General features: G+C 34.6%; 1 protein-coding gene across 2 annotated transcripts in view; it reads right to left on the reverse strand.

The window, feature by feature from the left end:
- The window catches only part of ATR (ATR serine/threonine kinase), a 42,312-nt gene that overhangs the window by 16,571 nt on the left and 13,646 nt on the right, over window positions 1-12,095 (reverse strand). For both annotated transcript variants that reach the window (XM_062639000.1, XM_062638999.1), the window contains exons 18-29: window positions 10,801-10,931; window positions 10,462-10,605; window positions 9,185-9,278; window positions 8,297-8,422; window positions 6,714-6,920; window positions 6,396-6,509; window positions 5,304-5,419; window positions 4,318-4,438; window positions 3,263-3,400; window positions 1,948-2,155; window positions 1,324-1,502; window positions 261-425 (exon numbers count right to left, since the gene is read on the reverse strand). In XM_062639000.1, coding sequence (XP_062494984.1) covers window positions 261-425; window positions 1,324-1,502; window positions 1,948-2,155; window positions 3,263-3,400; window positions 4,318-4,438; window positions 5,304-5,419; window positions 6,396-6,509; window positions 6,714-6,920; window positions 8,297-8,422; window positions 9,185-9,278; window positions 10,462-10,605; window positions 10,801-10,931 — 1,743 coding nt within the window. The remainder of the gene's footprint in view (window positions 1-260; window positions 426-1,323; window positions 1,503-1,947; window positions 2,156-3,262; window positions 3,401-4,317; window positions 4,439-5,303; window positions 5,420-6,395; window positions 6,510-6,713; window positions 6,921-8,296; window positions 8,423-9,184; window positions 9,279-10,461; window positions 10,606-10,800; window positions 10,932-12,095) is intronic.

The following is a 12,095-nucleotide window of genomic DNA, read 5'->3' on the forward strand; positions in this document are numbered from 1 at the left end:
GACCTAGCAAAAACCTTGGCATAAGCATCTGGCCATTAACCCAAGCCTACAAAAGACAATATAAACCCAGTCAGAAATTTGTTTCAGGTCATAGACACTTCTACTAGCAGTAATTACTCAGCAACTGCCACAGTAAACTCTTACGTTCTCATTTTAGTTAAATGTTCTGGAAAGGTATTTTTGGCTTAGCCTTGCATTTACTAAGGAAGATTTTTAAAAATAGGAGCAACATATATTTAATTGAAAACTCTTGAACTTACCTGATCCGGTTCCAGCTGGATAGCCCTGTCATAACAGGCTGTGGCATCTCTTAACAAGCCAATACTTTCATGTTCAAGGATTTGTTCTTTGAGAGATGGTTCTGCCTTCCGGATTGCACTTACCCCAGCTACTCCATCTGGCTCATGCATAGCAGCATACAATTTCTTTATTCAAACAGAAATGGAAATTGACATTAAAAACAACTCTAAAACAACAAGAAGATATTTTACATATAACATGCTAAGAATCATGTATTTTCTTGAAGGTGGAGAATAAACTACGCCGTAGGACTTCTTGGCATTCAGCTTTCATGAAAAAAATGTCACTTTTGCTGGGCTACTTCCAACATTGAGCCCTATTTTTGCTTAGCATTCTGTAATACTCATGATCTCGTACTACAGAAAGAGTAAGAATAGCACATCAAGTTACCTGAAACAATCTGTATAAAGGGCAAAATAAAAATGCTATCATTACATGATAAAGTTGCATAATATGAAGGTGCAGATTATTTACAGTGGAAAAGCAACATTCTAAGTTTTTCATATTTAAAATGTTACTGAGGAGTATAAAACATAAGGAACCAGAAAAGGTCCATCTCACAGGTTAAAATACTTCTTGAAAATGGTTTAAATCCTTTTCAACATTAGCTCTTTCTGTACTTAAGGAAAGCTAAGAGATTTATTCTTCAAAGTGTTTTGAGCTTTGTTTTTATTTTTTTCATTACAGTTTATTGTGTTTTCTCTGACAAAAAGCACAGAGTTAACCAAAAGAAATAAATGCTACATTTTCACCAAACCCACATTTAACTATTTCTAGGATTTCTGCAATCTTTCATTATATGTTAGAAAGCTCCTCATTCCTTTGCATACAAGAAGCATGCCAAGGAAGGGGAAGTACTACATATTGCTGAAAGACTGACGATTAAACACTTGTATCCCACAGCAAGAGCCTGACTGTATCTTTTTTTCCTCATCTCAAAGAATAATTTCACAAAGCTTCTTTCATCAGTGTCTATTTCAATTTTAAATTAAAACAAACAAAATCCAAAAGGAACTTCAAAACCTGAAGAAATCCAAGATGCTCCTGAATATTTTGTTTCTTCTCTGTGATGAATGATTCAAAGTGCATCAGAGCCCTTGTGTAAGCCTTAGAGCGGAAGGAAGCCACAGCTAGCGTATCCTGAGGTATGAGGTCCAGAAAACGTGTCACATTTTGATACTCTCCATAGCTCTCACTCGATGCTACAGAAAAGGGACATTTTAAAAAGTCTGTCTAATCATGCTTCATTTAAAGAAATACCTTCTGCATCAAGATTCAGTTATTTTCGTAAATTAGTGACATAATCTGATTAATTTAATAATACAGTTTTCTGTCAACAATAATTTATTTAGAACAATCCAAGTGATCTTCCTACATCTTGCAAGACTGTATAAAATACCTTAAATTGAAACTTTAGGAAACTACCAAGAAATTATTATTTTGTTTTTTTTTTTATTTTGAATCTGTATACAATAAGCATTCAAACAATGGTTTTGAAGTGGGAGAAGGTGGAAATCACAATCTAATAGTAACAAATCATAAAGTAGACTAACATGTTATAGTAACATTGCATTCCTAAACGGCAAATTGAAATACTTAGTTGAAAAAAGTAAATGCCATTATTTAAATAAAATAAGCATCACTCACTTTTTAGATCTCTTCTGTCTTTCCTAGACTGGCCAGTATTTTTCTCAGCATTAAGTATTTGAAACTTATGTCTAGCCCACTGAGTTAGATGATCAAGCATGGAGAACACAGTCTGTGTGCTCAGCTGACTTAGATCAGATGCACTGTCTTCAAGTCTCCTGGTAGACTGGTCATCATGTTTCAGAACAGCCATAATCTCCATGTAAACCTACACAAACATTAATATGACATAAGAATATGCACCATATGGGCATCACAATAGTAGGAAACTGCAGCTAACACAAAAATAAGGCTAAAATACTAGATTGCTTTAATTTTATTTTTTTATAATTTTGATGTTATTTGCAAACTTCGTTCCAATCTTAAAAGGAAGAAATTGTAAACCAAGCAACAGTTGTCAGGAGACTGCATACAGGGAGATAAAAGCCTTTGAAAAACAAACCCTTAGTTTCAGAGTAACCATCGCAATTACTGGAATTTTAGGTTCCAAGACGCAATGAATGCTAGTGCACTTCTGCTGCAAATACAATATTTCAAGGTTTGTTAAGAGTCAAGTTATCTACAGGCTGTCAGATCACAGATCTATTTTTTGCTTATATTTAAGCAAATAACATACTGAAAGACCTGCATCCTGTTTAGTTTAGTCAACAGGACATGAGCTAACATAAATAACAAATGCTTATGTGGATGTGCTCGTTCACCCAAGAAAAAATATCACACACCTCTACAGACCCACAGTCTTTAAATACAGCTATGTTAGCTGTGAAATTTCAAATTAATAGAATATAAGTTACAGTTTTTCAGTCTCTTCAACTTCCATTAAAGCAAAGTGAAGGAAAGCAGACTGGATGATTCTCTTCTCTCCTATCTCTGCTTTGCTGCAAAACATCTTTGAATCCTGCACTGCATAAATCTAGTAGCTAAATAGTTTTCCCACTTAAAATTTAAGAATATACAAGGGAAAGAAAAGAAATTATGGTTCCGAAATCTTGGAATTATAGAAGTTCAATTTAATCCTCTCATGTTACACTCTCTTCTCTTTGTACCACTCCAGCTCTTGACGTTACAGCAGTTACAATTTAAGTGCATAATCTCTTGTTCTAGGCCCTACTAAAGAAATAGATGGAAATCCACAGAAAAGCAGTTCAACACAAACTTGTATGAGAATATTTAAAACTCTGGCAGAAAATTTTTATTATTAATACAGGAAAAGGAGTTCAACACTTACACAACTTGTTCAGGTAGGTCTATGTGTTGAACCGCTCTTAAGAACAGATACTTAGGAAGAAGATTACCAACATCTTACACATCTCACCTCTTGTTGATCCTCTTGACTGCAGCCCAATAAAACATAGACAAGGATGTGTGGAAGCAGATAAATTGTTACTTTATAATCGTTCTTCATCATAATACTGCAGCAATCAAAAACTTTTCGGGCAAGATCATGTCGCACCTACAGAAAACATTATTTCCAGGAAAAGCATCATTAGAGAAGTGCAAATGCCCAAATAATTACTAGAGTTCTTTTTGCTGACAAATACAAATTTTATTCCATCAAATATTTTACAATACTTGTCTCCTACAGAAGATTCAGACTTAAAGGTGCAACAGGGATGCCAGATGACAGCTGCTATTACATGTGTCAGTTGCTGATACCATAGAAAGACTAGCAAACATTGCTTACATGTTCCACTTTTCCATGTTTCCTACACCACTGGAGATCTGCGTTGGACATAAAAAAAAAGCTAAAAGACTAAGAGTCTACTACTTCACTCAGCCTCTCTTCTGCCCCTAAAAGCCTGTAAAAAGTAGGAAGTTATCAAGAAATTCAATTCTTCTCTGTCTGGAATATAAAGAGGACAGTGCAGCTACTGAGCTATTGTGATTACATTCACTTCTTAAAGTGGTTGATTTAGAAATGAAATTTACAGAGGGTCACATGTTGGAAAGGGGAAAGAAAGAGATAAATACTTTTTTATATGCTGGGATTGTGGAGCTATAGGGAAATAAATTTATAGGGAAATCAAAGAAATTTGTCAGAGTCTGAGAAGGTAAATTCAAGGTTTTCCAGAAGTATTTAATATACCTTTCAAAAGCATTTGTCAGTGCCTTCAGCTGTATAATAGTCTTAGGACAAGGGCAAACTTCCTAGATTTCTGGCTTTGACACTACTTGTGAAACCTAGCCAAGAAGCAATAACTCTGGGAAGGGAACAGGCATGGTTACCTTGATGATGCAAGAAGTAGGTATGTGCTTTAACAGGCCTATAGTAAATAGGCACATTCCCCCATCCCCCCCATTCAGAAACCAAAATGTAGTCCAAGAATTGTGTTGTACACAGCAACATAGAGAGCAGATTTATTCTCTTACCTTTGTTATAAGATAACCTGCCCAAGTTGCTGACCATTCTGCAAAATTATCACCTAATTTGCTTAAGTAAATTGGCTTCTTCATCTTAGACCAATCTACAGCCTTTTGATAAGTCTTGTACCTGTAATATTTAAATATCCATTTAGTATAATTTTTTATATAATTAAAAAAGCACACTGTTAATTATGAATCACATTATGTTTCATATACAGAATATTTAAAAAAATCAAAATTAAGTAAACACTTTCAGTAGTCAGCATCTTTTACTCTAGAGCTTTTTAAAATGAAACGTGAAATACAAAAAATTTAACGTTACCAGATTTCAAGTATACTTCAAAGTCCTGTTCAAATCAATTTTAAGCAGTGTAGTTTGATAAATATTTGAGTACTGTGTTTTTGACAGGAAAAAATTAGAACATTTATGAAAGCCAAGAAACGCCAAGAGGTTTGCTGAATAAAATGGAAAATTTATCACAGATTAGCATGACTGTCTTCATGAGAAATAAAAAGGAATTATTGTTCATTATACAAAATTAAGGTGCATACACCACTTGAAATTTTCTTCACATAATTTTTATCATTAATTCAACAAATGACAAGTCAAATTGAAACCCAGTGAGCTCCTCCTACTTCTGTAAAGGGTAGCAATAAATAATTGCTAATGAATTTGAGTGCGAACTCTAACCCTAGTGAGAATTTCCACAGAGAAAAGAAAACAGAAACAAAAGCTTCAATACATCGTATAAGATGATGCTCTGGGGACAAACAGGCAGATCTGGGCAAAGTATGAGTTGATAATTTTACATATTTGATTTATACAGAATTACATTCCAAGAAGTGCTAATTCAGCTTTACATAGAAAGACTTGATTTGAATTTTGTATATACATACATCACTCTTCACAGAAGAGTAACAGTCACAAAACTGAATTAAAAAAAATGTATTGAAAGCTGTTATGAAAACAAATTCCTTAAGTTGTCACATACCGTGTATTTAAGTGAGGCTCCAAGATCTCTTGCACATGCTCAGGAAACCTCCTCCAAAGTCTGGAGCCTGGGCAATCAGTGTTTGTCTCTCTACAGTCATAGACAGACAATAACTCCTGAAAAGGCATGGTTTACATGACTAAGCACTGAAAATATTTCACGGCCACAGTAGCAACAAAAACTGGTGTATATATAGAAATAATAAGATAGAATTACAGAATGCTTAAATCAAATTATAACTGCAAAACATTCATCCAATATTGTTAATCCCCTATTACTATGCAGTGCTGATTTCAGTTAACTACTCATCCTCCAGACTCTCAAGGTCGTGTTTGGACCACATTATCTTGTACTCTGTAAATCTACCAGTGAGCCATGAGTAGAAGTTAGTCTGATTGCTTATTGTGCATAAGCTAATGAAATCTTATTATTCCACTGACTGCATGGAGCCACTTATTTTCTCATCAATTATCCTGATGTTTTCACATAGCTATTAAACAACAAACCCCCTTGAAAAGTAAAAAACAAAACAAAACAAACCAGAAAAAAAACAAAAAAAAAAAAAACAAAAAAAACCCCAACCACCAAATAAGCTCGGAGTTGGCAAACCAGCATAAAAGACTAGATTCTGAAAATAAGGGTAGCCCGCCTTTCAATTCCTTCTTAAAAGTGTAAGAAGAAACCCTACTGTGTGTAAAAGTGTAAGCGGAATACCTACTGCTTTTCATTTCTGCCTATGGAACCCACACCATTTTTAAGTCAGTCTCAGGATTACTCCTTGAATCACTATGTCTGGACTCTTAGTTACGTCTGAAACATCAGATCTCTCCATCAGTATCATGACACAAAAGCAAACAAATACTTTATTTGACAGCTCCCAAGAATTCTAAGTAAGCACTGAGGCATTTAAAAAATAATAAATCAGAATCCCAAATAACATTTTACCTTGTTGTTTAAAGCTGCATAGGATGAAGTTTGAAATACTTAAACATGTACTCCAAAATTTACATTTATATTGTGTAATTCTGAGTTCAGTGTGATAGGAAATAATTTGTGAAGAAAAAAAAAATAGAATATAACCACCTATCTTACCTGAATTGCATATGCTGCAGAATCCTGAGCACGAACATTATCAGCATAAGCTAGGAATGCTCTGGTCAGTTCCATTAATAATCCATAGGCAAAATTTGGATCCTCCACACCAGCCTCAATCACAAACAGAACACCAGTTTTATTAGAACAAACAGAGTACTTTTTATCTTTACTCTCTAAACAGACACTGACTCTAAACTGGTTTAGATGAGAAAGTAAGTATAGATTTTTAAAGCATCTAATAACGAGGTTCCCTACTCTTAAGTACTTTAAAAACACCCCTTAATGCTAAGCAAACACTACAGTAACTCTTCTTACCACAAATGTAAAATCTTTTCCTTGAGTTTCACTTGTTGAAAAATCGAGCCTCCCAGGATCTATGGCTCCGAATTCACCTAAACATTCTCCACAAAGTAGTCGGGCTTGAGAATTTGCATCCTGACAGCCGATCAGAAGTACAGTTACCAACTGGGAGATGACTGGCTCCACAGTTTCACTGTCTGTTACATACTTGATCAATTTTTCCTACAAAGTTGAAAAATAAAGATGAGTTACTCTACAACATTTATCGTAAACAATCTCAATTTTTTCATCTTTAACTCACTGTTACTTCCTATTTCATTTATCCCCAACTTTAGGTTACTGATTCAAATACCACCATTTTGTAACTAAAGCCCAATTGCACTGAATTGCTTGTTACCCTATGAAGAACTAAAAAAAAATAGGGTTTTGGGCCTCAACTAGTAATGCTGTTACAACCAATACTGTATTTCATTATCATACACCACACTACTAACTTCATTTTTTCTCCCTGTCTTATAAAGAAACTCTTTTTTCTGTATTATCCTTTTTACTTTTTCTGTCCCTTTTCTTCATGTGTACCAGTACTTCCTCCAAATTCTTTTCACGCCGCTGTTATCATACATTCCGTTTTTGCTGCCACTTGTATCCTTATTATTTCACATTTGTTGGCCATTTCTTCACTCTCAAGCCTACAAAGGCCAGGGTTTCCAGGCCTTTAATCAACGCCAATCATTTTAAATGGATGTCTTGAATTTTTCACTTTGGCCCAGTTTTTATAACCCAGTTCCACATTTAGTCCAAATTCAGAAAAACAAAAATCAATAATGTGAAGACCTTTGCTTTTGTTATTTTTTTAATGAAACCACAGCCAACATGAGAGAGCAAATAGTTTCCTAAATCATGGCACTAGTTCAGTTTTATTTCCCTCAAATATTTTGCTAGACTTCTAACCAAGCAAGACACAGCAAGATTTTGCTGGCCTGAGCTCCAAGAATTACTGACTGGCCCAGAATACACAGAGCGATTGTTCGCTCTTGTAGCTAGGATATTTCTTTAGATTTCTGACTGAAGCATGTCCCACAGTCTTATATCTAGTAAAGAAACAGATTTATTGTTATATTTTTAATAGGTCACATACACCCCTCTGGACTAACACTCTCAGAGACTTGTAAAAAGCAGTGTCTTCAACTTGAATGTGGCTATAAAGTTCATTTGAATATGATCAATGGATTTTAATGTATTAGTCTCCTGATGCAAAAGCCATACGTGTTCTAACAGAGAACAAGTACACAGTGGATTGCTGAAATGGACTTCCTAGATATCTTTCCTCAGAGTTGAAAAAAAAAGAAAAGATAAAAAACATACTAGTACTGCTGAATCAGCATCACACAGATTTGGAGGGAAAAAAAAGTCCTCTTACACAGAGACGTGGTGAAAAGAACCCCTTCTCCCTCTTATATTAAGAAAAAGTTAGCTTAATAATTTGAGGACAACAACACAGTTCATGTAAACACCCAGTAATGGTAAGGAGTTCTAGACTGCCGATCCAGAGGCAACTTGGGTTTATTTTCAATTCCTCTGAAGGAGACCTTCTATACCTGATTTCTATATAGCGTTTCTTTCAGGCTAGTAAGCGCATGAATACGAACATCCACATTCTCATGCTGAATAGCTCTCATAGACAGCTGCAATGTTGTCTGCAAGTCGGTGCTTTTAGAGGATTCCTGAAGAAGACACAACATAAGAAGTTCAAGTGAAGCGTAACAAGAAAAGGGTTAAGCAGCACCTCAAAAAACACAAGTGAGAATGCATACGAATTTTTTCTTTTCTATGATCTTTCTGCCTATATTCACACCTATATCTATTTACACTGCTTTGCTGCCTATTTTTTAAAACATTTTCCTCAGAAAGATGCTGTATTTATACTCTTATGTAAATATTATGGTGTAAGTAAAAATTATTAAATCAGAGGAAAATGGTTTGGCTTTCGGTACCTCATTATTTAAAAAAACAAATTTATTTTTACTTTTGTTACCTCGTTCTCACTAAAAAATTGCTACTTCATATCTATTTATCTAACAATTCTGAAGGCAAGCAAAACAAATGGACCATGTCCTAAGAACAAAGTTTCTTATCTTTGAAGAGAATAAAGAATAGGCATCCAATTAAAAGTAGCTTTCTTGTAAGAAATCACTGCCATAACTAATACTGCTAGCTTTTATTCTTATCATCTCTTTAGTCTCAAAAAGACGACAAGTCTGTGTTCAGGAGATGCTACAGAAGGAAGCATGTTAAACATGAGCATATTTCTCTCATAAAGAATAATCAAGAGTCTGCTGTCAAGTATTCCTGAAATATACAAATTCCGTTTTGTGGTAGAGGCCAATACATAGCTATTTCAGCCTAACAATAAAACTTACATGTTTTCCTCACTTGCCATGAAACCACTTCATGCATTAAAAATAAATCAATACAAGAAGCTGTACCTTTCTGTATTCCTGAAGGACAACCTGAATTTCTTTTAGTTCTGGAAGGTCAGGCAGAAAATATATTTCATGTAAGAAGTCTCGCACTGCGTCCCTAATAGATAGAAAAAAAGTATTGCGAGGAACACCATGATGTTGGATCTAGAAAACCTTAAAAATCCATCAAAAGAAAGCAATGAAATCTAATGACTAAAGAATCAAAGGCTGCAAAACCAGAAAAAAAAATCCATTAATATCTTTTATCTAATTAAGTATATGCATTAAACAACTTGTTTCTCTTGTTACTGAACTAAGCCATAGATATTTTTGCTCTAATATCTTAAATTACTTTCTCTTTTAAAGAGAGGTATTTCCAAAGCTTTCAAAGTTGCCATTCATCTCTACCAGTATTGGCCAAAAAGTATGAGAATAATCCCATTTGATGTGATTCCAGTTCAAATTTTCCTTATAATAAAACACACAACCAAGAAAAGAATTTTCTGCATTCCTAATATGAAGGAATCTCTTTCAATATTTCTGCTATGGGCTTCTACAAGAGCTGTATTATTCATATTGTTACCTTTTATTTTGAATACTGTTAGTATGATACAGTGCAAGAAAAACAAAAACCCAACAGAAGATTGAAATATCATCATTCCTAAAAATCATAATTTTAACCTACAAAACATAAGATTAAAAAGAATTAACACTCAGTATGGTCTTCAAAAAGGTCAAGTCACAAAATAAGTCTTTTGTATTAGACTTTCATTTTACTTTCAGTTCATGTGACCACTTTTGAAGAGGATGTATGAAACCTGACTCAATATTAAACTCTGTGCACTTCACAATTACAGTTCTAATTATTGAAGGAAACAGATAAATAATTCATTTCTTCCCTTTTTCCAACTCTATACATGTCTCTCTAGTTTAGAGCAAGTATTAGCAATCACTGTTATTCTGACAGTGTGCCCTATAGAGGGAAGTACTTTTCCATACCAGCAGAAAAGACATGGAATCAGAAAACCTGGCAGGGGTGAGTGTCTGAATGGGTTGTAACTATTCCATAGTGTCAAATGTTTTTATAAGGACAACATAAAAGCATCTTTTCCGATGACGCTATCACATGTCAAATTCCAAAATCTCATTGCAATTTAGAGGTGTGGGAACTTAATAGAACAACATACTGTTTTCAGAGAAACAAGTTTTCTCATCTCAGTGCCAGACAACTTTAAGTTAGAGTTATCCTCATTTCTATTACAGGATTTAATCCATATGTCTGAAAATGTTTTGTACGGTACCTGTTCTCAACTATGAGAAAGTAGAATATCGCTGTAGTTTCCTTTGGCTGGATATGTATAAGGGGCAATAACACTACTATCACATGACTAAGCAAAGACCCAAGATACGAATGGTCCAGACTTCGGACAAAACAATCCCAGGCTCTAAACAAGTAAAGACAACAAAGCAACAATTATCAATAAAACTTATCTGCAGAAAGACTTTTCAGGCGAGCCACAAGAAGCATTTTAAGTTATTTCAGCTCTGGGGCTTAGATTATTGTCTAAACCAAAGCAAAACAGTATATTCAGGGACAGAAATAACAGGTTTGTCACTGCATAGGTATATTATCAGTTCACCTGCAACACAGTTCTGGAAAGTCATCCTTGTATCTTAGAGCTGTTCTCAGTGTAGTCATCATCTTCACTCTTACTGAACTGATGTGTTTGGGACCCATGAGCTTCATTAAAGACCTAAGACTGTTTAAAGCCTAGACAGAGAAAAGTCATTTTAGTGTATTAAATACTCAGTAAAACATACACAAGCCATATTTTCTAATAAAACCAGGCTACTCTAGCTTAAGAAATAATACCTTACAAAACATCAAATTTGGTTTGATGCTTCAATAAAGAATTTTGGATTAGAGGAAATGAGTATGAAAAAAATCTGTAATCAAGGTATTATAACAAAAGTCAATCCACTGGCAGACTGATGAAGGAAAACTGCTGACACCAAGGCAGTTAATGGGATAGAAGTCTGTTATAAAATGTGATAATACGTGAAAACTATATGCTCAAAGTTTTAGAAGCTGAAAAGAGCAGGTTTTGGAAATAGAGAAAGCAAACAAACTTGCATCTACAAAAAAAAAAACAACAAAAACAACAACAACAAAAAAAAAAACACCAAACAAAAAATACCCCAACCAAACAAAAAAACAAAACTAAACCCCAACCAACCAAACAAATCAACAAAACACCAGTTCTGACAGAAGTGATTGGTAAGCTTCAGGGAATGAGTAATGCTTAGTTGCCAACACGACTGATGAAAGACAGAAGAGGAATACTGAGATGCAAGAAACAAAGGACATATTTCAGCCACAGTAACACTATGCCAAACCAGGTAGTACAACATCCAGCATGACAGATCAGTAACACAGGAAGAAACCTGAGCTTGAAGAAAGGTCATGGAATGGAAAACTCACCAAGAACAACAGACAAAACAAGAAAAGATAGAAACAATAGCAAGTGCAGCAGAAGAAATTCTAGACAAAATTCAGAACATGTGAAGATAAGTAGCAATGAAAATGAGAGCATCTCAACACGAATATTCAAGAAGCAAAAAGCTTGAAAGAATACCACGGAAAAATGCATTTTATCAAAGCAAAGGTTATATACATTCTAGCACTGATTTCCTTACAGAAGTCACCTGCATGACATCTGCTGGGTGGCTAAAAGTCTTGTGGTTAGAAACACTGCCTCAGCAGAGCAGAAATTTCAGACTTTGTCTCAAGTTATAAGCTCCAATTTCTCTGCATGCTCTCTACTGTAAAGCTGAAGGGAGCTATTCTGTGAGAAGCAACAGCAATAAAGCCCAGTTTCTCTTGGATTTGCATCTTATTTTCTTTAGCTTAGCCTTTTGGTGCCATTATAATCTT

Source organism: Pezoporus occidentalis, unplaced genomic scaffold (assembly GCF_034315485.1).
Source record: "Pezoporus occidentalis ecotype Australia unplaced genomic scaffold, CSIRO_AGI_Poc_V1 ctg59, whole genome shotgun sequence".
In the NCBI taxonomy this organism is placed as follows: domain Eukaryota; kingdom Metazoa; phylum Chordata; class Aves; order Psittaciformes; family Psittacidae; genus Pezoporus; species Pezoporus occidentalis.